General features: G+C 40.8%; 1 protein-coding gene across 4 annotated transcripts; it reads right to left on the bottom strand.

Moving 5' to 3' along the window:
- Positions 1-232: 232 nt before the first annotated feature.
- On the bottom strand, positions 233-26,934 carry LOC119646516 (ras-like GTP-binding protein Rho1). Of its 4 annotated transcripts, XR_005248748.1 has the most exons (6): positions 26,619-26,934; positions 16,010-16,170; positions 14,461-14,610; positions 8,087-8,167; positions 7,426-8,014; positions 233-1,277 (listed from the first exon to the last, which is right to left on the bottom strand). XR_005248748.1 is itself a non-coding variant. In XM_038046972.1 (5 exons), exons 1-5 carry the CDS (start codon positions 26,650-26,652, stop codon positions 7,823-7,825), a joined length of 618 nt encoding a protein of 205 aa, XP_037902900.1. In that variant the 5' UTR covers positions 26,653-26,934; the 3' UTR covers positions 7,303-7,822. The 4 variants fall into 4 exon arrangements, 3 of the variants coding, with proteins under 3 accessions (XP_037902900.1, XP_037902902.1, XP_037902901.1); XM_038046972.1 differs by lacking the exon at positions 233-1,277 and having other exon boundaries at positions 7,303-8,014; XM_038046974.1 differs by lacking the exon at positions 233-1,277 and having other exon boundaries at positions 7,303-8,014; positions 26,699-26,934.

Below are 26,934 nucleotides of genomic sequence, written 5' to 3'. Positions count from 1 at the left end.
AGACGTAAACCACAAAAAGGTAGAAAATTTCCCACCCAGCAGTTTATGAAGTTTGCATCCATGTTATGGATGCATAAAAAACAAACAAATCAAATAGCAACTCTACATTTTTTTCATTCTCTCGAAAGATCTAATAGGAAAAACTCAAACATATCGAATCCTAGGGGTAAATAAAACTTTGTCCAAATATGCAAGAATGTCCTCTGTAAAAGGTGAAAACAAACGCGAAATAAAATGTTCCTAAACACAGTTTGTTTCTCACCACATATAAAATTTTATTACAGACTCTTAGAAAATAAAAAAAAACTATAGTTACTTATATATGACATTGTTAATAGCAATAGTAGATCAATCAGAATTCAAAATTCCATAAAAATTGCATATATAATTAATATTGTTCACATGACTAATTAAATATTCGTTTCAATTGAATTTTGCCTGTTAGTTTGCTTACATGATGCTTCCCTTCGCTCTCAGAATTGAATTAAATTTACTACATTTTGTATATAAATTGGCATTTCTCTTTTTTTCTTACTCTTCACAATTATTTTATCCTTCCTCTCTGCGTTATGATATATAATTATATCGTTCTTATGCAAATCAGGCACTTTTTTAAATAGTTATTAAACAAATTAAAATAATCTAATAATAGTAATCGATACATATATATGAATATAAAAAAGAAAACACAAAAAAAAACAACTTTCTAGTTCAAATATTACAAATACGCGCATTGATGCAGAATGCAATACAATTTGCAGAATGTGTACATATTTTTTTTACTTTTTTGTGATTCCGAACAGAAAACAGAAAATTACATCTATTTTCTGCATTGTACATTGAAACACGCGAAAATAAAAGAAGACATTATACTTAAGATTATCGATATTTTTTCTCGCCACGATGTATCTTGTCCCTTTCATTTTTATTATGTAAATGGATTGGATAATTTCATATGAAGCAGAAAAATATGTATTAGTTGTTGTATTGTTTGTTGAATTCTATGTATTATAAAGAGTTAGTGAATTATTTAAAAGTTCATTGATAGTTTCTCCATTTAAATTCTTTTAACAGAAAAAGTGTTTTGCATGTATACAACAATGGAAGAAAAATACTTTGCATTCATAGGGAATCTGAATATACGACTTGGATTCAAATTGTTAGTTGTTCTTTTATTTTTATTACGTTTCCATATTTTTATTTTGATAGCAAACGTTTGCATGTGTCTTTGAAGGTGATTTGTTTGTTAAGAAAAACTTGGAGCAAGCAATCGATATCTGAAAAGAAAGTAGTATTGCATTAGGAATGGACGTATGACTATATTTATTATATACATATATACAGTGCATTCGCTTACAAATGTTGTGGGGAAATAGAGTCTAAAGGCCTACAGGGTGGTGCATTATAACGAGCATAGCGACGATTGAAAATAGATTTTAATCTCCACGAAAGATATAAGGCGGCGCGATAAGTGATGTCAGTAGAGGCAGAGCAATCCATCAGGCCGGTAGTTTAAATAGAATACTTACATATATTTACATAACATACAGGCCTTAAACCCAGGGGGCGCAGGGAAACTTAAATGCTGTACTAAACCCTAGCTAATCTCACTTAGTGACAGATCGACCAAGAAAACATATAAAGTTGATATGAAAAAATGATCTTGCTATTTAATAAGCCGCTGAAAAAAACTAGGGGGTCCTGTCAAAAAAGAGTAAAATTTTTTAAAGCATGGACTGCTTCAGACCGTAAGCAAGTAAGTCCAAGCAACACAAATCTGCTACATGCACGCTAAATATTGGCACCCTCACTTTTAAGACGGAAGAACTTGCAATAGCCGCATTGGTTTCTATCGTCTGCAAGCAACTCTAGAGTGTGCGTCCCAAAAGCTCCGACGTAGACCGCGAATGCGGTAAAAATGGCTATAAACGTCTTTACTTCAATAGTCCACACACATCATACGGTGTCGACATTGCCATCTCTGAGGTTTCCCGCGACACCATTAAAGAGGTCGAGCGATTTGATGACCGGCTGATGAAGTTCCCTATTAGCACTGTGAGTTGGGGCTTATGAATACACTCAAAGTCTTTCATGTTTGTCGTAAGAGGCGACTAAAAAGTATAGAAAGCTAGCAACCTGCAAATTTTGAAACTTTATTGCTATAGAAGCGTCAACAATGCCTCGGATAGGGACTGACCTCATGGCTACGATCTTTGGTTATAAAAAACGGACTATGATTGGTTTCTGGAATGTGCGCACACTCCTCGACAATGGTAGCGAGGATCCCTAGAAAGCTCGCTTATTCCAACTTGAGGGTGCATTCCAGCGATATACGCTATACATTCTGGGCCTAAGTGAAGTAAGATGGTGGGAATCTGGAGAGTACTCCTCTCCCTCTTGCGGCAATGTGATTTTGTACTATGGAAAGCCAAGTGGCAGTAGGCGCGAATCTGGTGTCGCGCTGCTTCTGACGGCTACCGCTAGGCATACTCTTTTGCCCTGGGAGCCGGTTACTGACAGAATTCTAACTGCACAATTGTACAATGTTACGCACCAACGGAGACTTTCGATATAGTGAAAAAGGATGCTTTCTTCGAGCAATCACACGCAGTTCAGGGGTGATGTCCTAAAGCTGACATTGTGATCGTGACAGGTGTTCTGAATACCAAGATGGGATCTGACACCTGAAACGGAAATGGTGAGTGCTCCTTGAATAACTACAACTTACACCGCCTCGTTATGGCACATTATTCGAGCACAGAGCCTGCCATCAGTTGGATCTCAATTGACCGACGTCGCGGCGTACGGGCAATCAAATCGACAATTTCGCGATCAGCAGTAGATTTAGGAGTTGTCTCTTAGATGAGACTAACAAGAGAAGTGCTGACATCGACCTGGAAAGGGATCACCGTCTGATGGTTCCTTACGTGTTGCGTCCGCCACTTCTCATCAGGTTGGAGAGCTACGACCCCCTAAATTCAACATCGACCGCTTATACAACCCAGCTGTCGCTCGACAGTGGGGGAGCTCTCTTGCTAATCTGAGTAACCCGCCTGAGAGCGTCGATGAGCATTGGCCTGCCATAAAAATGCTGTTTTCTCGAGTGCTACACGCTGCGAGTGATGCTGAACGTGATATTCCGAGAAGTTCAGCGTAGTACGCGGTGACGAGAGAGAATTTGCTATTTCGCTGGTTAGGGAAGCGGAAAATGCCGTAGATCGTAATGATGTCGATGGTTCTGTGAAGGACGTTAACGGTCGGCTTCTCATCCACGAGGAGGAGCAACTGAAAAGGTGGAAGGAACAATTCACCACGGTTTTTAACCGTATTACATCCAGTGAGGTTACTCCTCTTGTGCATGAAATAGTTAGTCACCGTTACATGCGGATGCAGACTGTTCCTCCAAGCAGAAGAAAAATCATTTCTGCCATCAATGCACTCAAACGTAGTAAGGCCGCTGGGTATGAAGATTTCCTCGCAGAGTTATTTATTGCAGCCCCTGCAGTTACTGCACACTTGCTGTACGAAAACCTTGAGGTCCAAAGTGGAGTCCGCTAGGGTTGCATCTTGTCATCGATATTATCATATTTCTTCTGGTTATCAGTGACGTTCTCCATGCTGCTTTGTCCGGAGATATGGTAGTAGAGCTGAACTGAAGATAAACACCTACTAAACCAAGGTTCTCAATTTGACGGGTCATCGCACTCTCCATATCTGCATTAATGGGCAGAGCATCGAAGGCGTCCATCAACTTGGATATTTAGGAAATGTGGTTTATGTCGACAGTGACATCGAACTGGATGTTGTCGACGTATTAACATCGCTAGATCCGCTTTCGCTACCTTGTCTAAAATCTGATCAAATTGTGACTTTTGTGATAGCGTTCTTTCTATGTTGCTATATGGAAATAGCACATCTCGGATTATTTTCTGTTCCTAAATTAAAAAAAATGCTCAGTGGTCAAAGATTTTCTAACGACGAAAAATATAATATTATTAACTCAATTTGAGCAGATATCGTTACGGAGAGTATTTCGAGGCCTGGACACCATGTAGAGGCAGTTTCATGACTTTTTTCAGATTTTTCGGTTGGGTGGTTTCTGAGAATGAGTCCATTAAAGAAATCATCACTTTCCACCCCTCCCACTCCCCGCCTTTCTAATAAATTTAAAAACTAAGACCGTACTAATCGAGGCCTTTCATTTGATACCTAACATGACTATATTCGGTGAAAAAAATTTTATACCCTGCTTTTACATGTATGGGGACCCTCCCTAAATCTCAACTTAGAAGGATATCACTCACTGCATGTCTAGGCGTTCACAGTTCCCACCTTCTCACCAATTTTCATGTCAATCGGTATAGCCAGTTCTGAGAAAAGTGCGTGTGACAGATAGACAGACATTGAGCCGATTTTAATAAGGTTTTCTTTTGCAGCTAAAACGGGTTAGCGTCAGTGTTTTGGAATTACCTCCAAAGTGATAAAAAAAATAAGCCAAGATTATTACTGGAACCTTTTGGACCAACAACAGGACATGAAAATCCATGAGAAAAGGTCTGGTTAACAGGAGAAAAAAGTAAGTTTTCATCAAGATAATGCACCTGCTCACAAAACCATAGCTAAAATCATAGAATTAAAGTTCGAATTGTTGCAACATCTACCTAGATTTAGCTTCCTCTGACTTCTGACTTTTCCCACATTTCAAAAAATCTTATGGGTATATCGATTTTCATTAATTGAAGAGGTAATAGCTGTTATACACGGGTATTTGGCAGAGCTTCCACTACACACACTACAGGGATGGGATCCTTAAATTGGAGAACCATTCGGATAAATGTATAAATGTTACGGAAGATCCCAGAGAAAAATCAAGCAATTTTTCCAACTATAAATTCGCTTTTCATTCCACGAACTTTTTGATATACCTAGTAGACTTTAAAAGGAAGCATCATACTGGAAACATTAAAACTCCACTATTATTAACAAAGTTATAGTAGACCAACTTTACCCCCTTCCCGTCAATTTACTATTCCCCATGAGCTAAAATGTCAATCATCATCAACGGTGCAACAACCGGTATCCGGTCTAGGCCTGCCTTAATAAGGAACTCCAGACATCCCGGCTTTGCGCCGAGGTCCACCAATTCGATATCCCCAAAAGCTGTCTGACGTCCTGGCCAACGCCATCGCTCCATCTTAGGCAGGGTCTGCCTCGTCTTCTTTTTCTACCATAGATATTGCTCTTATAGACTTTCCGGGCTGGATCATCCTCATCCATACGGATTAAGTGACCCGCCCACCGTAGCCTATTGAGGCGGATTGTATCCACAACCGGACGGTTATGGTATCGCTCATAGATTTCGTCATTGTGTAGGCTACGGAATCGTCCACCCTACAACCCTACGTACAATTGAATATCGGCTATATTCAACGTATATTCGCTATGGGGGCATAACCATCGTGTGGCCAAATATTTTTACATAAAAAATCAACAAAGCCTTTCATACCTAAAGCGCCGAACTTCGACTTTTCGATTTGTTTTGGTTACTTTAATTATATCCAAATCATCCTGGTAATTTTGACATTTTAGATTTTGATTGCAATATTCACAAAGAATTACAATAATCATTCCACACTCAATACAATATAAAAAAGCGTCATTGCATGAATAGCGAAATATCAGAGCGACCGAACATTATCAATTTCAGTTCATTGAACAAATAACCTTTCCACTCTGATGAAAATGACTGTCCATAAAGAATCAATGGAAAATGATCTGCAATATTTTTCATATCGACGCAATTTACCTAGCGGGTGAGCAATTCATGAGAATTAAAGGCATCAAAAAACAACTGGATCACTATTTTACCTTGAAAACAGTTTCCATTGCGAAAGTATCCATCAGATACTACATGAATTGCGAAACACCACAGAGAAATTTTCATTGCCAAGGTTTTCGACAAGTGCGTTCCAAAAAAAGTCCCGAGGCCGCAACAAATTACATGTTGGAAGTCCATTAGATTGTCTTATGCATGATTTGATATTTTAAAATTGTCCAGCTGTTTCCTATGCATAAGTATTTACTGATTCCCTCAGGTATTGAATTTTTATTTATGTAATCCAAATCAGTACAGTCGCAAATACATTAAACGTAAAAAGTTCCCAATTTAGAACCAAAGTATTATTTTGAAGGATTTGGGAAAATATTTAATAAAATTAATTGCCTACGAAGATACATAATTCTAGATAATCACCTAACAATAAATCATTCATTCAACAAATCCAAAACAACTACGTGCTATCGTTTGGAAACTACTTTCGATCAAAAAATAGAAACAGCGAAACAAGCAGATGATGAACATTAAAATTGAGCGCAAAAACGAAATGAAAATCTTCTGTATTGCCTTGCCGTTCACATTTCTCTCTACGCACTTGGATACATTCGCACAGTAAAAAAGAAAAAAATAAATAAAACCGAGATATCGAAAGAGCTGCTTCTCATTAATACTTCCCTCAATGAACCGCCCATAAATAGATTGTCTGTGGTGTAAACACAGGCGAAGGTTATCACGATTAGGAAAAATGAAAATTCTTCCATCGAGCAATTGGCTTCGGGAGAAATTACTTCTGCGCCTAGAATCAAAGTTGCTGCTCAGATCGAATTCGCTCTCAGGAAATGCTTGAAATGTTGATAGTAAACAATATCTGCCAAACAAAGATAAATATTTGCTGGAATTGCAGAGATGCTTAGACAACGTTTAAGCAATCGTAAAATTTAATAATGTGCTAGCAATGCACATCGTAGGCGCTTTTCACTGATTCCGGTATGCAAAGAATGAATACGAAACTATTTATGACTCAATCCACTTCGAGGGGTGATTCATGCGTACTCGGTTCTGCTACAAGCATTTGGAGCTAAAAGAAAGTCTCAAGCCACTTGCTAAAGCTGCATTAACACTTGCCTTGCATTTTCCATGCTATGCAATCGAAAATGAACACTCAAGGAATTGTTTAAAACGTGATTTTATTTAAATTTAAAACAAATGATATTGGACATGTCCAAGCACTTGATTATATATCTTAAACTATATATTTTGTTTAAATTAAAATTAAAATAAAAAAATAAAATTTACAGATTTAGCAATTAGTAAAAAGTGTGTACTAGCTACAGAATAATACTAATTCGATGTATCCAAGTGATAGAAATTATAGAAAATAAAAATATATTTGTATCGAATTTACTCTAAGGATCGTGACAGAAAAAATAAACAAGAGCAAAAGAGACAAGACAATAAAAACAAAATTTCCTTTTTCGTTTTTACTTTTCGTTTCTTTCTTTCGTTTTCTTTCAAATAATAAATACGTATTTATTTGAATAAAAATACAACATTGAGTAGTAGTAAAAAAATCAATCATAAAATCCAACCTTCTTTATATCATTAAATTGCTGAAGTGGCTCTGGTTGCCCTCTAGTTGCTCAAGTTGTAGTGGTTGTAGCTCTGAAAAAGTCCTCGTCGGATTTCTTGGATGTTGTTGGAGTGGCTATTTCCGGTGTTATTGTAAGAGAGGTTCGGATTTTTTTCTGTGTGTGGCCTGTAGTATATGTTGCGCATGTTTCTTTACTGTTATTCATTATTCATCACGTAATACAATTGCTTCCCTCTATCAGTTTTTTTGCAATTTTCTTCTCAAGTTGATTTTATAACTTTTTGTGTAGCTTTTATTTCCCAATGATGCCAATATTTTTTTGAATGTTTTTATAAATTTTTGTTTTTTATGTATACTTTTTTAATAAAATTGTTTCATATATTTCTGACTCTCCCTTAGAGCAATGAACATCTGGCCTTCTTCTTCTTTTTAACTTGTAAAGCGGCACGGGTTGCCGTTTCGAACACATCTCGAACACCTTCTTTTGATTTGGCCGAACATTCCAAATAAGCGAAAGCGTTAATTTTCTCGGCCATTGCACGACCTTCTTGTGGCTTAACAGGCTCTTGTTTCATTTTGGACAATTCCTGAACATATGGGAAATAACAAAATATTCATGAAAATAACGAAAAGTAGAAATACGGAGGGAAAATGCTTACCCGTATCGTATTTGGATCGTTTCTTAAATCTTTTTTGTTACCGACTAAAATGATGGGTACATTTGGACAGAAGTGTTTCACCTGAAAATAAATAGAATAAATTTAGCTTTAAATTTTTTTTTACAAAGGAGATGTGCTGTTTTTTCTATTTTCAATTTTCTTAAAATAAAGTATATGTTCCGCCTGAATAAATTGATTCAGCATTTTTAGGAGGCAATATTCTAGGACAAAGCTTTTTATACAATGTCGGAGAAAAGAAAGATAAACGAGCAAAGAGAGTAGTTAAATCATATCGTTAAATATTTGGGAATAGTTTTTTGTGTGGGGTCGGCGGAAAAAACCCGGAGTGAAAACCATGCGGCCACTTGAAACTTCATAATCGATCTAATTGACACGGAATTTATCTAAAGTTCCTTCATTCCCTAAAACGTCATCCCCACGTACTCGAGGAGGGCGATCAAACCCGTGTCTGCAAGGGACTCATGTGAAGTGGCTCTGCCACGAAGCCTCACCAGAGGTTATCTGGTACCGTGGGAACCGGGATGGCCCTCTAAGAGCATATGCTCCAGGAGAATTCCTGGAGGATGTGTTCACGCCCCGGTTATTTGCGGTTGGCCCCCTAGTGGGAGTTTCATGGTGGTTATGCCTACATCGCGGGCGCCTCGGAGCTCGAGCGTGGAGTTGCGCTGTACAACTCGGGTGCCGTACTCCTTAGTTGCGGCAGAGGTGTTAGATAGGCCTCGCATCTACTGGTATGAATGCTGAGCCTGCACTCAGTAGAAACCAGGATCGCTGTGCTTGCATGGCGGGGCTCTGATTGTGGTCCCAAAATCAATCCGTGTCCGAAGAGGACCGTGGAATTATGCCTTCACGGCAAGTACTCACGTTAAACCCCCTAGGACTTTCATTCCCTAAAACGTAATATGATAAGTTTTTAGCGGCAATTTGAAGGTATGCAACAATTTGCGAATGTTTTATCAAAAAATTAATGTTTTTTTCGAAGAAAGATGCGGGATTTAATCGAATTGTCTGCATCGTTTTCGTCATTCCCCTCGGTCCAAAGTTTAGTAAAGGCGGAAGCCCGAAATTTATCATTCTGCAGGGTATCAAGTCGTTGCTGTTTGGGGTGGCTTTTAAATAGTTTTTCGTCGACTTAGACATTTAGATAGGTTAGCTACCGAGTTGTTATCAGTGTAGATATCAGCATATTATCAAAGACATTTCTATCGCAACTACACAACAGTATGAATATTACCCCCGTCGGGAATGTCCTTACTCCGCCTTTATAACAACAAGACATTGCCTTCAGTCGAAATTTAGAACCAGAGAGAGACGGCGAACGAAGGTCGCCGCGATCGATTTGGTATTTAAGTCATTCACTCATGTGGCAATCGTAAAGAATGCAACTTGCAAATTTTCTGAACATTTACCATCGACTGTCAGCGCCAAATCGAGATATTTGAAGGGGCCAGTTCTGGGTAGGCTGCTGTCACTGACTCAATGGGTTCGATCAGAAACTTTGTTATTCAAAGCGATATTTTTTTTGCTTAAAATGGCACATTCTATTGTATCGCAGGAAGGACATTGAATAGCTTTTAGTTCTAGGCTCGCTTCGGACCAATTCCTAACCCACGTTTGCAAATCGCCGCAACCGCACGCAACCGTGTCTAGCATACAAAAACTCTGAACAACCCGCCCGAGAACATTAATGAGAATAAAGCGGGCATCAAGAGTAATTTATCTTTGGCGACGGTGAAGTAGTCGGCCGCATCTCATAAAGGTATTACAATGCCTGCTTCACTGCAGAAACGTGGAAGCGGATCGATGAATGTAAGGGACTCTGTTGATCTTCAGTAGCGAGGGTGAACGTTATACGCTGGAGCTTCGGTACCATGAAAAAGTACGAGAAATGCAGTTCGCATACACCGTGACCAAAGAAATTCCACTATTGCATTTATATGCTGGCGCAAACCATTTCTCTTTCGGATACCGTTTTACAAAGAGCTTGCAAATTGGATGGCCCCAGCTTGCAGATGATCGTAAACCTTTGGACGGCCCCCAAAGACGTTCAGGTTAGGCTTGTTATCAAGGATGATGAGCGACGGAAGAAATGAAAGGAGCAATTCAGCATGATTTTCAAGGTTATAAAATCCAATGTTTCACCTCTTGTGGATGATGTGCAAAACCATCATATGGATATGGGCTGCTTCGGCAACCAAAAGTGAAATTCTCTTTACCAAAATGCTGGTAGCCTACGTAAGAACATTTAAACTGCATTTTGACGGATCTCCCACAGCAAAGAGAACGGGCGTCGGTTATACACCATAGATAGAGGTGTCTTCTTCAACCTACCAATAGCAATATTTTGAGCGACAGCCAAGCGACTATCAAGGCGCTTTAGTCCAACCCAAGTGAACTCTGAGCTGGTAAGGGCATGCCTTAGTAAAATGAATTCGTTCGGATCGCTCAATAAAGTCTTTAAACTCTAGGTTCTAGGCCATATTAGATTAGAAGGCATAAGGCAATGACGCAACGAATGAGCTGATCTGGAAAGGAGCACTATACAAATCAGAACCCTTCTGTAAAATCGGAAAAAGGTTCATAACCACGATACTGAAAAATGAAAAATAGGTCATACAGGCTAAAGTTGCCATCTGGCCAAGTAATTGATATCTTCAGACACACAGAACATTTTTAAGCATGTTGAACACAGTGTACGTTAGTACAGTATCCCTTGATGTTGAGGGGAAAACGTACATTTTGCGTGGAAGTTATTCGAAATCACGACTTTCTTCATTTCTTTAGGGAAAATCTTTGACATTGAAGTGAAATCGAAATACTGTGAAGCTTGCAAACAGTAATGTAATGTAATGGCGCAGAACTCATGCTGACCAATGTCACCATTGACTCATCTGGTAAAATGGAGGTAGATGCTGCCATCGAGATGTTTCAGCGTTCCGAAGCTTTACAAGAATTCAAATACGCAAATTATATAAGCGATGGTGACAGTAAAACTTTCAAGGAGACATTGGATGTCAAACCTTATGCTTGATGAATTTGGCTTTGCCATTGGACGGAATTCAAACTCGTTGGAAAATATGAGAAACGAAATCTGGGCGATATTATTTCATAAAATATCAACCGACGAAAATCCACAGTACGAAAGTTGCTCAGAGTGCCGTTACGAACGGAGTAAGGTGCAAGCAACAGGTTCATTAGATCAGGCAAATCTACGTAGATTTGGGCCGTTACGAACCGCTGAATTGTTGCTTGGGAGACTATAGGCAGAACAAGAACGAAAGTTTAAATTCTTTTAATGACGGACTGATCAACGTTTTAAGAATTATGAAAGTGATGGACATGAGCATTCGATCACAATCCTACAGCTTAGACGCGGACGTTGCTCAACAATGTGCGGAGCGCACTTTATCGGACGGAGCGAAAGAGGCGCGTCCCAGCAAAAAGCATCCAGGAAAGAAAACAAGGACCAGTTTAGCAACCTGGAAGGACAGTTTTACGTTGCTGGAATAGCTTAAAAGTAAAATTTTTTAAAAAATAACATTTTATGTTTTATCATGTTCGAAACACAAGCCAACATTTTAAACGGGTTTTTCTTGAAACACGTTTTTCCAATTGACAAGCATAATTCAAATAATTTTCTATTTTTTCACTCCAAATTAATATCATATCTTTAAAACAACATTAATAATCGTTGGCGCAACAATAAATATTGGATTAGTGCCGTGAAGTGTTAGAGCACTTTATTCAAGGCCGTAACGATAGACTATAGTATACTGTAGGAGGCAATGTGGTCAGCATTACGCTCATCCGGATTTATTACCCTGATTTGATTCAGGTACTCATTCACAGTTGAGTCTACTGGTATGCAACATCCAGTCAGAATAACAAATTCCTCTACCATCAGTGAGATTTGAATCGCGACCTTTCGCTGTCGTAGTGTCCAGCGCTTTAACCACTTGAGCCACCTGGACCACAACATTCCGCACAGAAATACGATAAACTAACATTTCGATTTTTTTACGATAGTAAAGTGAACTTTTTTTCCCCCTACTTATTTCTATAGCTATACTAATGCCGTTTAAGAAACATTTTTTTTATTTTGTTCCAGACTAATTTTTGCTGCTCTTCTCCCCTCAAAAAAAGGCTTTTCCGCAGAAAGGGCTGTTGGGCAACAGTTTTTTTTTTTTATTTTTTTGTTTAAACTTCTAAATATGCTTTAAAACATCCTTAAAAAAAACGCTTACGTTTCTTTCCATTAAAAAAAAACAATCGAGAAACCGGACGTTTCAGGTATGAAAGGTTTTGTGTATTTCTTATATAAAGACATTTGAGTGCATGTTTGCCCCATTAGTACGTAACACGTAACATATGCATATATTATGTGACAGTATCCACTGATCCAATGATCACTTCCGACCCTTTCAAATAAATGTCAAAACTAAAATCGCCTTCGAAAAGTACTGGCCGGGACCTTTCGTTTGATACCCGACATGACTATATTCGGTGAAAAAAAAAAAAATTGCAATAATTGCCGCAGATCAACACAACCACTAGATGCCGATATGGTTTCAAAATGTATGGCAAACCGAACCTTCGCCTGAAGAAAGAAATGGTGACAATTTAGTAGTTTGCAACTGAAATCGTCCACTCATCTTTTTTGCAATGTGATATTGAAATTATTACTGTAAGCAACTCGATTATTTGTACGGGTAGTGCGGATAGCAGAGCCCAAGGCTGTCGTACGGAAGGTCGCGGTTCAAATCTCATTGGTGGTAGTGGGATTTGTATCGTGATTTGACGTCGGATACCAGTCAACTCAGCTGTGAATGAATACTTGAGTTAAATCTCGGGTGAGCGCAATGCTGACCACATTGCCTCCTACAGTGTACTGTAGTGTACCGTTGTGGTCTTGAATGAAGTGCTCTAACACACTTCAAGGCTCTGATCCAATATAGATTGTTGCGCCAACGATTATTAGGCCTAGACCGGATACCGGTTGTTGCGCCGTTGATGATGATGATTGCGTATTTAACGGCTTAGGATGTTAAATAAAGACTGGGTGCTACTGCTTCATGACAACGCACGACCTCATATATCGAGAATAATGGCTCAAAAATAATCTCCCGACTTCAGCCAACTGACTGTCACTTTTTTGAACATTTGAATCACTTTTCGGCGCAAAAACAATTTAGTGATGGAGCAGCGAATATAATTTTGCTTCGAGTAATTTATCTATACTAGCAAATCTGAGTTCTCTTCTTCTTTTCTCCAGCTTTTGTCCCGTTCACAAGCGGGTTCGGCTCGTTGTCATCGGTTTCGCCACTTGGCTCTATCGAATGCCTGATCTGGGTGCAATCTCGAGGCTTCTAAATCCCCATCCAGCGTATCAAGCCACCGTTGTTTCGGCCGGCCTTTCGATCGCTTACCATCAACTTCGATGTTCAGACCTATCTTGGCAAGTGAATTCTCGTTAACACGAATTGCGTGACGATACCATCGAAGAAGTCTCTCTCGCAATTTTTCCACAATCGGTGCAACCCCATAACGATCGAGGATATCCTTATTTCGGATGTGATCAAAACATGTCACGCCACAAGTCCAACGCAACATCTTCGTCTTCATTACCGCAAGACACCGTTCATTGTCTTTTATAGTCGGCCGACATTGCGGTAAATTTTAGATTTGAGACGTTCGTTATTACATCGATCACAAAAAAACACCAGTTGTGGTCCGCCACTTCATCCATGTTGCGTTAATTTGTGAAGCAGTTTCATAACGCAGTTCTCCATTGGCTGATAGCATTGACCCGAGATATTTAAATCGCTCAGTTCTGGGCAGATCACTGCCGCTGACAGTCATTGTGGCTGGTTCAAGAAGATCGGTCGTCAAAAATTCGGTTTTGTTTAGATTTAATCTGAGACCGTGTTGCATGAGGCGATCATTCCATTTTTGGACAAGTTGCTAGAGATCATTTTTGCTATTAAATGCTAGGAAAACATCATCTGCAAAAAGCAGTGTAGGGCGCTGGACGTTGGATGTACCGTGTGACGGTGTCCATAACAAGAACAAAGAGGAGTGGTGGGGGAGGCGTTTCCTTCTACGAAACTGATATCCACAAACGCGCGTGTACTTCGCGCTAGGGTTTATTTTGACTAATAAAATAATTTGTTATAAGAATTACAGTTCATCTGTAATCACCTGATAGAAGATCAAAGTTTGCATTGTTTGACTTAAAAAATAATTGTGCCATCAACAGGTGTTTTGCCTTGCGTAAAATATAAAGTTGGGAGTACTTCTTGACTACTCTAGTAAATTTGTCAAACAAAATGATAATATAATTTTCATTAACTTACTTCTGGTGTCCATTTTTCTGGTATGTTTTCTAAAGAATCGGGCGAATCAACTGAGAAACACATCAGGATGACATCTGTGTCGGGGTAACTCAGAGGTCGCAGTCTGTCGTAATCTTCCTGCCCGGCAGTATCCCATAGCGCTAGTTCCACCTGAAAAAAAAAAGACCAAATTAAGCACGAATTCATTCCAGTCATCAATGGTTTCAGTTGAATCGAATGCATCATGTCTCAGATAACGTTTCCATTGTGCATTCAGACTTTCTTGGCGGTGACGTTGTGCCGTGCATTTCAAATTGTGATTTATTGCATCCAGAATTTCCGCGATTCGCAATTACAGCCATAAAATGTCCATCATTTGACGCACGCATTATCTCCGATTGCTCTTATCTTCAGATAACAATCACCGGGACTAATTCTCAAACTATTTCTGTGAATGTGTCGTGCAGTCATCAAGCGGTCGAAATGCGGTAAGCGGAGCGGAGGAAAATTATTTGTCATGAGTTTACAAGCATCGTGATTATACACATTCCACTCACTGTGGTGAAGAATGAACGCTTGCAAGACTGCGCGGTCGGCGATGGGGTGCTTCTCTTATCGTACGTTCTGCTTTCTCCGTTTCCCCATTTGATGGCTCGACTCCAAACATATCTAATCGGGTAATCAGCAATCGCTTAGAGACATGCACATTGCCGACTTGCAAATAAGAGCTTTATATAACTGCAAGGGGAGAAGAACATTCGAAGTGCACTTGAGAGATCGACAGGTTCTGATGTCACGTCCACGACTTGGACAGATGTTTTGGCTGCAAGTCACAGCGGTTTCCGCGAATCAGAGTGCATGAGACGATCGCAATAAGCGGAAATCCTTAAGTACGTTCCCTCGGTGCGCCCATGCACATATCTGGCCCGCTCAAGTTCATATTCTACTCCGAGCATGTCCCCAGGGTACACTTGCCTATTGGTCGGGGATTAAACACAAAAACGCCGCCAGCGTCGTTGCTAGACGCGATGGATGCCATGATCGAAAACTCGATCAGCGACCAGACTTCGCGCAGATTGTACGCAGTGACTCATCGGCGGAATGCCAAAAAATCTTATGTTCCTCCGATCATTCCGCGCTGGGCGCAACAAGTCGAGGGCGAGCGGATGTCGTTGTTTAGATTCGAAAGCAATTTACGCCGCTGCTGAACGATTCGATGGGGTTTTCGCATTTGATTTGAGGAAAAGTAAATTCGCCTGCAAACTTGACTCTTTTTACAGTCCGCACGGCAACGAATGGGCTCGAATGGCCTCCGTTCGGGGCTGAGTGCGAGGATGATGATCTCAACCCGTGACCGCACACTCGCGTTCTTCGCAACTAAGTAAACATTGCGAATCATGGAATTTCCAAGGTGCCCATGTCAGGGGTTCATTGTCGCTGTTCAAGTGCGTTTGAAGCTTATACAATTCGCCACCGCAGCTCGTCGTCGTCCGCCAAGAAAGTCCTTTGTCACCTCACAAATGAGTTGGGTTCCTGGAAAAACGCAAGCCGCCTTGACATCAACACTCACCTGTTTGCCATCGACTTCGATATCAGCCACATAGTTTTCGAAAACTGTCGGCACGTAGACTTCCGGAAATTGATCCTTACTGAAGACAATTAGAAGACACGTTTTACCGCAGGCACCATCTCCGACAATCACCAATTTCTTACGGATAGCCGCCATTCGTTCTATTCGCGGACGAAAGAAAAGAGAATAGAAATGCTATTTAGTCGGGACGACTTCCTCTCGACTTATCAATACGTTTCGGACGGGTCTCTTGGCCCCGTTCTGGCAACTTAAAAAATTCGCACTCAAAGCAACTCCCAGTCACACACACGACACAGATTCTTACAGGGCAACTTCTTTTTCTTCACACAGAATTCACACAAATCCTCCGCTATTTGGTCGACGATTCCAACAGACGATGGAAAAATATCGCTGCAATCGGAATGAATGAACAACGCCTTTAAAAAATGACGAGGACAAGAGAGACAAATAAAATGGCGACAATTTCACTTCACTCAAACGTTCGACGGCCGACAAGACGACGGGGCGAGATTTTTGCGCGATTGGGTGTGTGCGCGCCGATCCGGGCGTGTACAGATACGGGAAAATTTGACGAGTGCGATGATGGTGTTCGTAAGATGCGGCGAAACTTTCGTTCACGAGATATTGGTACACCTGATGAGTTGATATGGAAATGATGATGTCGTCCGGCGAATTGATAGCGAACGGGAGGGAAATTTCAAATGCTTGTCACTTGCCGGATGGAATTTTTCACCGTTCGCAGAGGGTGGCACGGAACTTGTTGATGGTGTAGGAAATGAAAATACGAATTTTTGGAAACGTGGAAGTCACGTGTAAGAAGGAAAAGGAAATAATCAATCTTATGCAGTTGAATGCAAAAATGAATATGCAACTAATCAGGCAGAAATGTTTGAATTATTTAAAACTGAAATATACAAAAACATTTCCTTGAAGTTATAAGATTAAAACGAAAATTAATTTTCTCCAGAATTTTCCAAATGACTTTTTCGATTGTTAGACGTGGAATTTTCTATAAACGAAAAGAAATGTAGTTTTCAAATTTAAGGCCAGGGTGGATGCTGGGGATTTCTTTTTATAAAATTTTATTATTTTGCTCAAGTTAGCACCTATAATTTGTTGCAATGAACCGCAGCACCGAACATTCGTGGTTTTGTTAGGCCTATTGTACCAGCCCCGGACATTGCCTATTCAATGACCTCCAGCTTAAGTCGTTCGCAGGCTTTTGCGAGTCTAAGAACATTTTCCAGGAGCAGAGTGCGCAGATTCTGCGATTTCTGAAGAAAAGCTTACGAGGAATCTTCGTCCGAGATCTGACAAGGCCGAGCAGCTGCATATGAAATGCAAATTCGTCTCATCCTTCTCCTTATGTGGTAGTTTATGGAGCAGTATCCCTACTAGGGTTTTCTTGGACTCCAAAAAGGCCACTCTATCGGCTCTGCGTTCTTTCAAAAGTATTTTTGTCTTGCAATAGGAGTTCAATTGTCTCCATTCAGTTGCGTGGATCCTTCCAATTTCATCATTCAGAGTAAATTTGATAGTGAATAACCGAATGCAGAGTGGAATCAGACCCTTGGCGAACCGATTTGCCAGCTTTCTCATTACCAGCGATTATCGAATGACCTGGCATGACCCCACATCAGGAATATTTCGTCGTTGAAACAAATTCTCAGAATGCGAGCCACTATTTTTGACGCAAACCTTCTTCCGTTGCCAATGCAATGGCATATAACTCTACCTGGAATATGGTCATAATTTTTCCGAGAGGTCGAGCCAGTTCCATAATCGGATTTCCCGAGAACACTCCTGGGTCCATTCTGTCTTCCAAAACTGACCCGTAGGTCTAAATTATTAGGTGTATAACTCCAAAAGGCTCGTGGTGATTACGATGGAGTATATCTTTTGAAAGATCTAGAAGCCATATTGTTGGCAGGCATTTAAGCCACCTAATATTTGCCAAGGAATATCCAGTTGGACGCATGGCCACGCGCCAATGGTATTAAGCCCATATGCGTCGTTAGCGAGGGGTAGATTTACGATAGCTGAGTGCCGCGGTCGCTGTAGTACTCATTGCTCCAGTGATACCAACCGGGCACTTCAATCTGCACCAGCAGCTTCCTGCTGTTTTCAGTAGGACTTACCTAACGCAGCAACCGGCAGGATTCCTGATATTGTTCTTTGGAGTTGAGATACTCTAAAACACTTGACTGTTTGTAATAACTGGATTTTCGCCCTTGGTAAGGTGGGTAACATGTAGCTGACCCAACGTTCCTAATGGACATAACTAGTCCAGTCTTTCTAGCTTTCACTGGGAGTCTGTTGCAGAGGCACATACTGTGGATTACGTATAGAGTTGCATTCATCCATATTGTATCGCAAAATTGCCAGTAATTATGGCCATCGTCCGCAAATGCTTGTGCGAAGCTCTTTATATCTTCCAGGAGCCATAGAAGAGAAGAAAGAAGCCTCTCTGTGGGCAGGCCCTGAGACATCCTACCTCAATCAACTTCTGTTGGATCAGAATGTCGATCTTTTTCCACTTCAGCATATGAAGGATCCAATCCATCCATACTGTCTTATCGAGACATAAATCATCGTGAATGAGGCACAAACACGTTTAATGTCCATGAATATGCATGAAGCGTATCTTTTTTGGACATCGCCTTCTCAATTTTTGTCGTGAGCCCATTTGCTGCATTTGCCTTTTTGATAGGCATGTTACGCCATGTATCCCTTATGAACTGATCTACAGGCCTTTCCTGTCCTTTTATTTGAAGGAAAGTTAAACTGATCGGTCGGAACTTTTTTGCCTCCGTATAGATGGGTTTCCCTGGTTTAGTAATAATGCCATCCGGACCAGCAATTTTGTATCTAAGGAACTAATTAAATGCCCATTTGCATGCCAGAGTCAGCCTTGAAATGAGACTTTGCACGCTGCCCAGGAAATGTACTTCAACCAAATGGTTTGTCGTTTCCTCATCGCATTCTGTGTGCAAACCTCTGAAAACGAAGATAAACTAGTTGCTGGACTATTTTGAGGAATATCCTTGTCTTTCTCTTCTGTTTTGTCAAATCAGAGTTCGGCATATTGAGTGGACAGCTATCTTCATACTAGTTATAAACATCTGGATTGTTTTCTCAATTCCACCAGCGGATCTACTGGGTTCAGTACCCAAGTCGAGAATCTGCCGTTCGGTTCCTACCAGATACTCTAATAGTCTCGAGCATCTTGCGTTGATGTTCGAAATGCCCCAGCTTATATGGCGCGCGTTAATATCACACCCTGCCCTATTACCTCCATGTATTTACTTTTGGCATATTGGATAGTTCTGATGAATGTTCCACTAAGAACTTCTTTTGGGTTATGGGAGAAATAAACAGAGCACCATAGAATCTCCTTATCTCCCTGTTGACTTTTTATGGTCAGTTTAACCATTGTGGTGTCACCAACATATAAGTCGTTAGCCAAGATAGCTTGGAGGCCTTTGAAATCACCATGCAGGATTGGAGTCTATCACTTCCATTGGCATACAACAAGTCAACATATCGGAAGTTTAAGCTCCTGACTTCCCAACCAATAACTCGGGGTTCTTGTATAAGATTTATTAATGTCTTGCAGCTATTGATCCGACGACTGATAAGGGACTCCCCTTTATAATATTGCAGATTTATTTGAAAGATATGAAGATGCCATAGTCTGCACGTCACCTTCAATGGCCTTAGGAGTGAACATTTATAACCACTTTTTTGGAAGCCAGAGAAAGCACTTTTCAAACGATGGCAGCTCAAAGACCATATTCAGGGTTAGTCGCGCACCCTCTCACACATCACTTAGGGTGGAGTAGTACTACCTGAGCCACTCGTTACTGCTTTCGGCGGCAAAATTTAGCCGTAACTCATGGACAAAACTTTAGCCGACTGGAGTCTGGGATTAGGAGTGCTGACAGAAGAGGTCTACTTCGGCTCGTCCGTTAAAGACTGGATTCCAGTTGGATTGTTTCCTGCTTGAATAAGTAGATAATCAAAAAATACTCACAATCTCCACCAACAATTTGATAAAATTGCAATTTGATGCAGAACGTTTAATTGATTCCACCGATATGAAAACGAGAAAGTAATCAATCGGAGCGTTATATTCTAACAACTCGCGCCATCAGCAAGCGTTATTGCGTTGGATGCCACCTTCACGAGCATCTCTAGGATGAATAAAAGAGAGGATAGCAGGGATAGCAAGGAGAGACATAATTTTTAGACAATACTCCAACAGTTGCAGGAACTGTAGGCGGCATGTCAGGGGCAATATTACCTGGTGCTTGCCAAGACTTAGATCTTCTGTCATCATTTAAAGAAGGCAGTTAGTCTCTCAGGCAGGAAGTAGTAGAAGATGTTCATCGACTTGATCACATCGCTGCTAAACTGAGTCTTCAGGCGAAAAGATGAAGTGTTTGAAGTTTGATTTGGCTGGAATGGCAGCGCATATCGTCAAACAAAAGGAATCAATAACGGAAACTACGAGACGGCAATGTAAAGGTTTCGTAAGCGATTTAACAGCAAACAAGCTACCAAGTGGAATCATTTACACAAGTTCCGCAAATTACCTGCAATCAAGGAAAATCATGACTGGAAGTGACGGCTGAGTTTCTATCAAACATGAATAGTAAAGTTCGAAATATTGAAACATACTTATAATATATTTAATTACTCATGAAACGGATCGTCAATCCCGACAATTATGAGAATCATATATTGGAGCATCTGCAGACCTAGCTTGGGCAAATTGATGGAATTTTTAATTCGCTTCAGTACAGTAGAAACTTTTGACATCCAACAAATACATGCAGCAAATCCCAACATATTTTGCCCCACAATAATACTTTTACTCGGGCCAACAAGCAATCAATGCCTCTTGTGCCAACTGCCAATTCTGACGGAAATGCTCGCTTAAAACCGGTGCTGTAAGCCACGGCTTAAGTAAAGGTGAGCAACGCTTCAGAAGAACTGGTGACACTAAGAGCAATGATCGGCTCCGATTCCCAGCGAGGTCATATCATTGAATCAATAGCGCAACTTCTTGGTTTATAACTCAAGCATGCTAGGATCGAAATTTGCGATCTCGGAGCAAAAACGGAAATTCAAACTAAAAGCAGCACTAAAAATATACGCGAGGTCTGGATTAAAAATCAACGGAAGGCCTGGAGATGAGGTTATTATACTAGACATTACCAATATTTGCCCTTCAGTTGGCGCTCCGGTGATTCTTCCTAAGACGTTAACTCGTGCTGATTTTGCAGATACATCATACGATACACCTGGACGCAGATAAGAACAACGAATCAGGATAAATCTGGGGAATACATTGTCCGATGTTGTGTACCTTTCACTGCCAGCACATAATACAGTGCATTTTCACCCCAGCGGATCGACGCCGACAATAGGGAAATGAAGGCAATGTCCTTCGTCCCGCAATGGATGATGATCTGCGTGAATGCTGGTAATCAGTGAAGTGAAGCAAACAGAAACGAGTTTTTCGTTTTTGTCATCGGGATCATCTGATAGCGAGGGAGTCGAAGTTGAAATTGCAAGCTATTCAGGAGAATTGGAAATCACTTTTATCGCGACTTAACTGGGTTTCGTTAAAATTCTCTTATCGATCTTATGGTATACGACCTAAATTAAACTGCTTACGCGGTCATGAAAGTTCTACATGCGAATTAGCGGAATTCGTGGAGAAGCAAAAACTTTATTATCGGCAGATTAGTAGTAGTCTCTGGGCAGCAGAACCCTCCCTCTTGCAGTGCTATGCTATTGTACTGTGGCAGTCCCACTTGCAAGCTCAATTAATATCACTAGCGAATAAAAAAAAGCAGGTCTTACTATTTCAGATGATTTAATCGCTAGAAGCGCGAAATTACACTTAGATAACTTGCAGGTGATGAGAAGTCCTTCGATCAACCGATCAAGGACGTTAACGGGCGATTTCTTACCCTTGATGACAAGAGATGGAGAAAACATTTCATAACGATTGTAATTCATATGACATCTTGCGAAGTTCCACCTCTCATGTATGAAATGGCACTAATACAAAACTGATTATCGTACCACCTGCTGTTTTTGAAGAACGCCTTCTTCCACTCATGCGTCAACCCCAGGAATGTAAGATCATTCCCATTGAGTGGAAGAAGGATATGATCGCCGTGATTCCGAAAAAAAATTCCCGTCTTGAGTGTAACAGCTGGGGGACATTTGCGGGCTTCCTGCCGTTGCAAAGATAATAGGTAAAATTATCATAGAAGGCATCAAAGAACAATTCGACTGGGTTGACCATATCAGCATCCTTCGGATCATTTTGGGGCAATATTCGGAGCTCGTGATCAAGTAAGGGCTGCTCACTTACCGAGTCATGGGCCTTGGCGAAATGACTCCGACTTTGGAAAAGGAGGCAAACAAAAAGCTGAAGATAAACCTCAACAAAATCAAGGTCCTCAGTGCGACTGGTCATCGCACTCTTATCTGCATTAAAGGGCATAATATCAAACACGTCAACCAATTTGTGTATCTTGATAGCGTTGTTTTTCCTAACGGCGTCACCGAACTTGATGTTACCCAAGGTATTAACAATGCTAGATCCGATGTTGTATAAAATCTGCAAATGCATATACCTCAACCAGAGTTGATTTATGATTTATATTATGTGATCTAAATCAAACTTGGTATCAGGATAACTGAGTGGTTAGAGCACAAAGCTGCCGTACGGAAGGTCGCCATTCGAATGTCACTGGTGGCAAACAATTCTTTTTTCGTTGCGCTTGGAATCCACTTGATGGTAGATAGAACCAGTGACTTTCTACCGCTCAAAATTAAAAAAATACAGACGACTAATAGAAACAATAGCAGCTGTCTTAGAGTTGTAGTAAATTCAAAATCCACCATTAATCTTTCAATTAAGATAAATTTGCAAAAAATAAAAAAAAAATCATGATTTGTTTGATTTTTTTAAATCAAAAAACCTGTCAGAATCAAACAAATCATTTCATCAACCCAGACCTCAACGCCCACATCAAGTTCAGGTTCTTCCACACCAATGTTCTCTGTGGTATTACGTTTGAGAAGCAGACTGTCACTCAAAGGCTCCTAACCTTCTTCCACAACTGTCCCCGCAGTGGATACTCTGACCCGACACAATCTCGAACGGAGAGCTGCGTTGGGGTACGCTCGAATAGTCCGCAGTAGATTAGTTGAAAGTGGTCACACCTATTGGATCTCTCTAGGCGAAGATTTCTCTAGATCGTTGTAGATCTCTTTCCATGCGAGCCAAGTACATCCAACAACCATACTTTAATTTGTTGACAGTTCTTCTTTAAGCGCAGAGCCCTTCCCTGTCTGCAAGTTTTCGTTAAAAAAGAGGAGGAAGTGAGGCAAAGCTATTGGTGTTTAGCATGCGTTTTTTATGTTTCCATGGTCGTTGTCGTTGTCACCCAGGTTGGGTAGGGCTGACAACCCTACACGGAAAACCGATGTTACGAAGCCACGAAAGGAGCCTCGGACAGGACGGACTTTAAAACGACGGACCCGGCAACGACAACGGATCAACGATTTGCGCATTTTCTCATGGAACGTGCGCTCCCTGTACAGAGATGAAGCTGATGAGCAGCTAGCCGATACCCTGTCCCAATATAGGGCTGATATAACAGCGTTGCAAGAGATGCGATGGACAGGGACCGGTTTCCTGGAGAAGAGCCACTACACCATATATTATAGCGGTTATCCAGTAAACCATGTGCTCGGAGTAGGTTTCTTAGTCAGCCAAATAATGAAACCTGCTGTTATCGACTTTGAAAGCATAAGCGAACGGCTATGCACTCTGCGCTTGCGAGGCAAGTGTAGAAATATAAGCCTCATAAACGTTCACGCCCCTACAGAGAAGACTGCAGAGTCGAAGAAGGATACCTTCCACGAGGCAGTAGAACGAACCCTCGAAACCTGTCCCAGATATGATATCAAAACCATACTTGGGGATTTTAACAGTCAAGTAGGGAAGGAGCCCTTATTCAGGCGATACGTTGGCTCCCATAGCTTACACGAAGAAACAAATGATAACGGACTCCGGATTATTCAATTAGCAGGGTCACCCGAAATGGTTGTTGAAAGTACCTGGTTTGCGCGGAAAGCGGTCCACAAACATACGTGGGTCTCTCCAGACGGGGCCACTTTCAACCAAATTGACCATGTGTTGATCGAACGCCGCCACCTCTCAGCCTTGATGAATGTCAGAACATATGGGGGGGCCAATATGGACTCGGATCACTATCTCGTTGGCATGGTGCTCCGAGCTCGAATAACAATACCACCTAGAATCCCCTCTGACAATCAGGTGAGAGTGAACACTGAAGCCATCCACAACACAATCCTCCGCGACACCTATAAGAGGGAAATGGATGCCGCAATAACCGCAGTCAACAGAGGACCTGGAGATGAAGCATCAACAAATGATCTTCACAATCATCTGCCGCGTTCGAGAGAAGAATCTTCCGAAGAATTTTTGGCCCCCTGCCAGACAGCTTTTAGGAATATCGAATTGGTGGACCTCGGCGCAAAACCGGGATGTTTGGAGTTCCTTATTAAGGCAGGTCTAGACCGGATACCGGTTGTTGCGCCGTTGATGATGATGGTCGTTGTCCTGGGACATATACTACCTTTGACAGGCAACCCCACAGCTCCACCAAACTTTTAAAGAAAAAGGCAGTGTTGGGTCTACAGGATCTACAATTGAATATATATAATCTCCCCACAATTTCAGAGCAGATGGCGATTTAAAAGTTGAGTGTTAAATCCTTTTCACAGCTTTAACCCTTGACAGTTTGTGTCGATATCTCTAATAGTGTAATTTAAGGCAAATAGAGTAACCCCTATTCTCACCTTACTTCATAATTTATCTAGTTTTCTGTCCCTTGTGAAACATGCGACATCCACTCTACCTCTATTTTTTGTCGTTTCTTCCGGGACAGACACAAAACCAAAGACAAACGTCTATGACAGTCCCGGGGAACGAAAATCAAGAAGCAGGTGCCCAATCACCGTCACTATCAGTGTGGCGTTGTTTGAATGGCCGAAATACCGATTATTTATCAGTACCCACTTCGTGGAAAGCCTTCAAGCGTTGCTCCCCACCCTTCTTTCCGATCTGCACTTTTTGTTGCATGTGGCAATAGCAACCAATCTTTTCCAAATACTAACAAAAATATTTAGCCTTGCCTGAAAGCTAAAAACTGATCAACTCATTGTTTTCTCGAGCAGAAGGGAACGGCGGAGGCTTCAAACTTTTATATATTGAAGTTAATCATTGTACGTACACTTCTCGGGATTTTTCATTTTTATCCTAAGAAGAGTGCGCATTTCAATCAAATATTACTTGGTCTTATGTCTTGAATTTACTTTCCAATTCCCTTTTTTGAACAGCAAAAAACCTAAGCTTTGAAAAGTACCGCATCATTTCGTTGATCGACTTAATTCAGTAATTAATTGAAACAAGTTCAGAGATTCGCGCTTACTATGATACCCATTTCCAAGATTTTGTTAATCTGTAGCCAAAGTCCAACCTCTCACACCCCCACATATCACCCTTCAACTGCGAAAACTGTTATGAACATGAGGCACTATCAGTTGTTACAATTATTTTGATAATCGCTAATATTTCAATGCATATTACTAATCAATTTCCAATCAATGTCTACAGTCGAGGCAAAGGTGAGTCAGCTCAATTTCCGCTTGGGTAACGTTCGCAGATAATTTACATGAAACACGGATGAAAAATAAAACTAAATTACCCACGAGAATGTTGGGGAATGTTATGGTTTGTTTTGAGAAAGTGCGAGGCAATGGTAATGATCTGAAGAGGGGCATCTGAAGTAAGAAATTAGTCCTGGAAGGCAAATTGTAAGCATGGAGTCTGATCGCATGGAAAACTCGAGTCCAACTGTGAAACTTATAACCGGCAGTCAATTATGAATCAGGCAACAGCAGGCCTGACGAGATGGGGTGGAAAGGGAGGATTCAATCGGGCCCGCAAAATAAATTACAATAAAAAAAGCAATAATATGGAACCCGGCAATTTTTTTTATCTCAGACCCCTGTAGTTCTCACTCCGGACCCGAATTTTCTCTCTACGGCCCTGGACAACAGGCCTGTTTTGATGCAAAACGCTTAACCAGGAACACTTTGAGGAAAAACGACATGTTTCCGGAAAATATTAAGTGTTTTTACTTTAGACAAACTTTCCAGATCGCCGTCATTCTTTCCTGTCAAAAAGTCGGCATAATTTTCGAAAAACATCAGCGAATTTAACCAAACAAAAGCCCACACTTACTGCAAATACATAAATCGCTTTTTTATCGTCGATTTCAAAAAGTAAACAACACAACAAGCAAACATCCACTCGCAGAATACACTTGAATCCGTCTCCATATTGACATCTGCAAAACGGCAGCCAGCCACTGCCTTGTTACGGAACAACGTTCTTGTCAATTAAAACAACACAAAAATCTACTTCTCTGCACACAAATCAAGCATTGCAAAAACACATTGGGAAAAATACCTGTGTTATTTGTGGAGACACATGAACACCACATTACTAAATCCGTCACCAAAAGCAAAACAAATTGCTTCGATTTCTACCTGTGTCCTTGTCGCGGGATTGGCTGTAGCGTTCGATTTTCTCGGCGAAGTTTTCAGGTCTGATGGCCGCACGGGATGCACTTACGTTCGAAATTTATAGCAGAAGTTAGAAGATTCCACTTGAATTGATTCTCACGGGACGAAACATACACAAATACTGGGCAAAGCAACTAAATCACGGAATTACACGGGAAACGCAACTCCTTGACTCGAGAGTCCAGCGCTTACAGCAAGGC

The sequence above is a fragment of the Hermetia illucens genome, chromosome 1 (assembly GCF_905115235.1).
Source record: "Hermetia illucens chromosome 1, iHerIll2.2.curated.20191125, whole genome shotgun sequence".
In the NCBI taxonomy this organism is placed as follows: Eukaryota; Metazoa; Arthropoda; class Insecta; order Diptera; family Stratiomyidae; genus Hermetia; species Hermetia illucens.
The sequence above is the reverse complement of the archived record's forward strand: the minus strand, read 5'-3'. Positions and strand labels throughout refer to the sequence as shown.

What these genes read in the sequence shown, in the direction of transcription:
- LOC119646516 (XM_038046972.1), bottom strand. Translation starts at nt 26,652, where the DNA reads ATGTGGTGTTCATGTGTCTCCACAAATAACACAG. An exon ending in TGTCTCCACAAATAACACAG is followed by an intron (nt 16,171 to 26,618) that starts GTATTTTTCCCA and finishes GTCCGCGAATAG; the next exon opens with AACGAATGGCGGCTATCCGT. An exon ending in TCGAAGTCGATGGCAAACAG is followed by an intron (nt 14,611 to 16,009) that starts GTGAGTGTTGAT and finishes TTTTTTTTTCAG; the next exon opens with GTGGAACTAGCGCTATGGGA.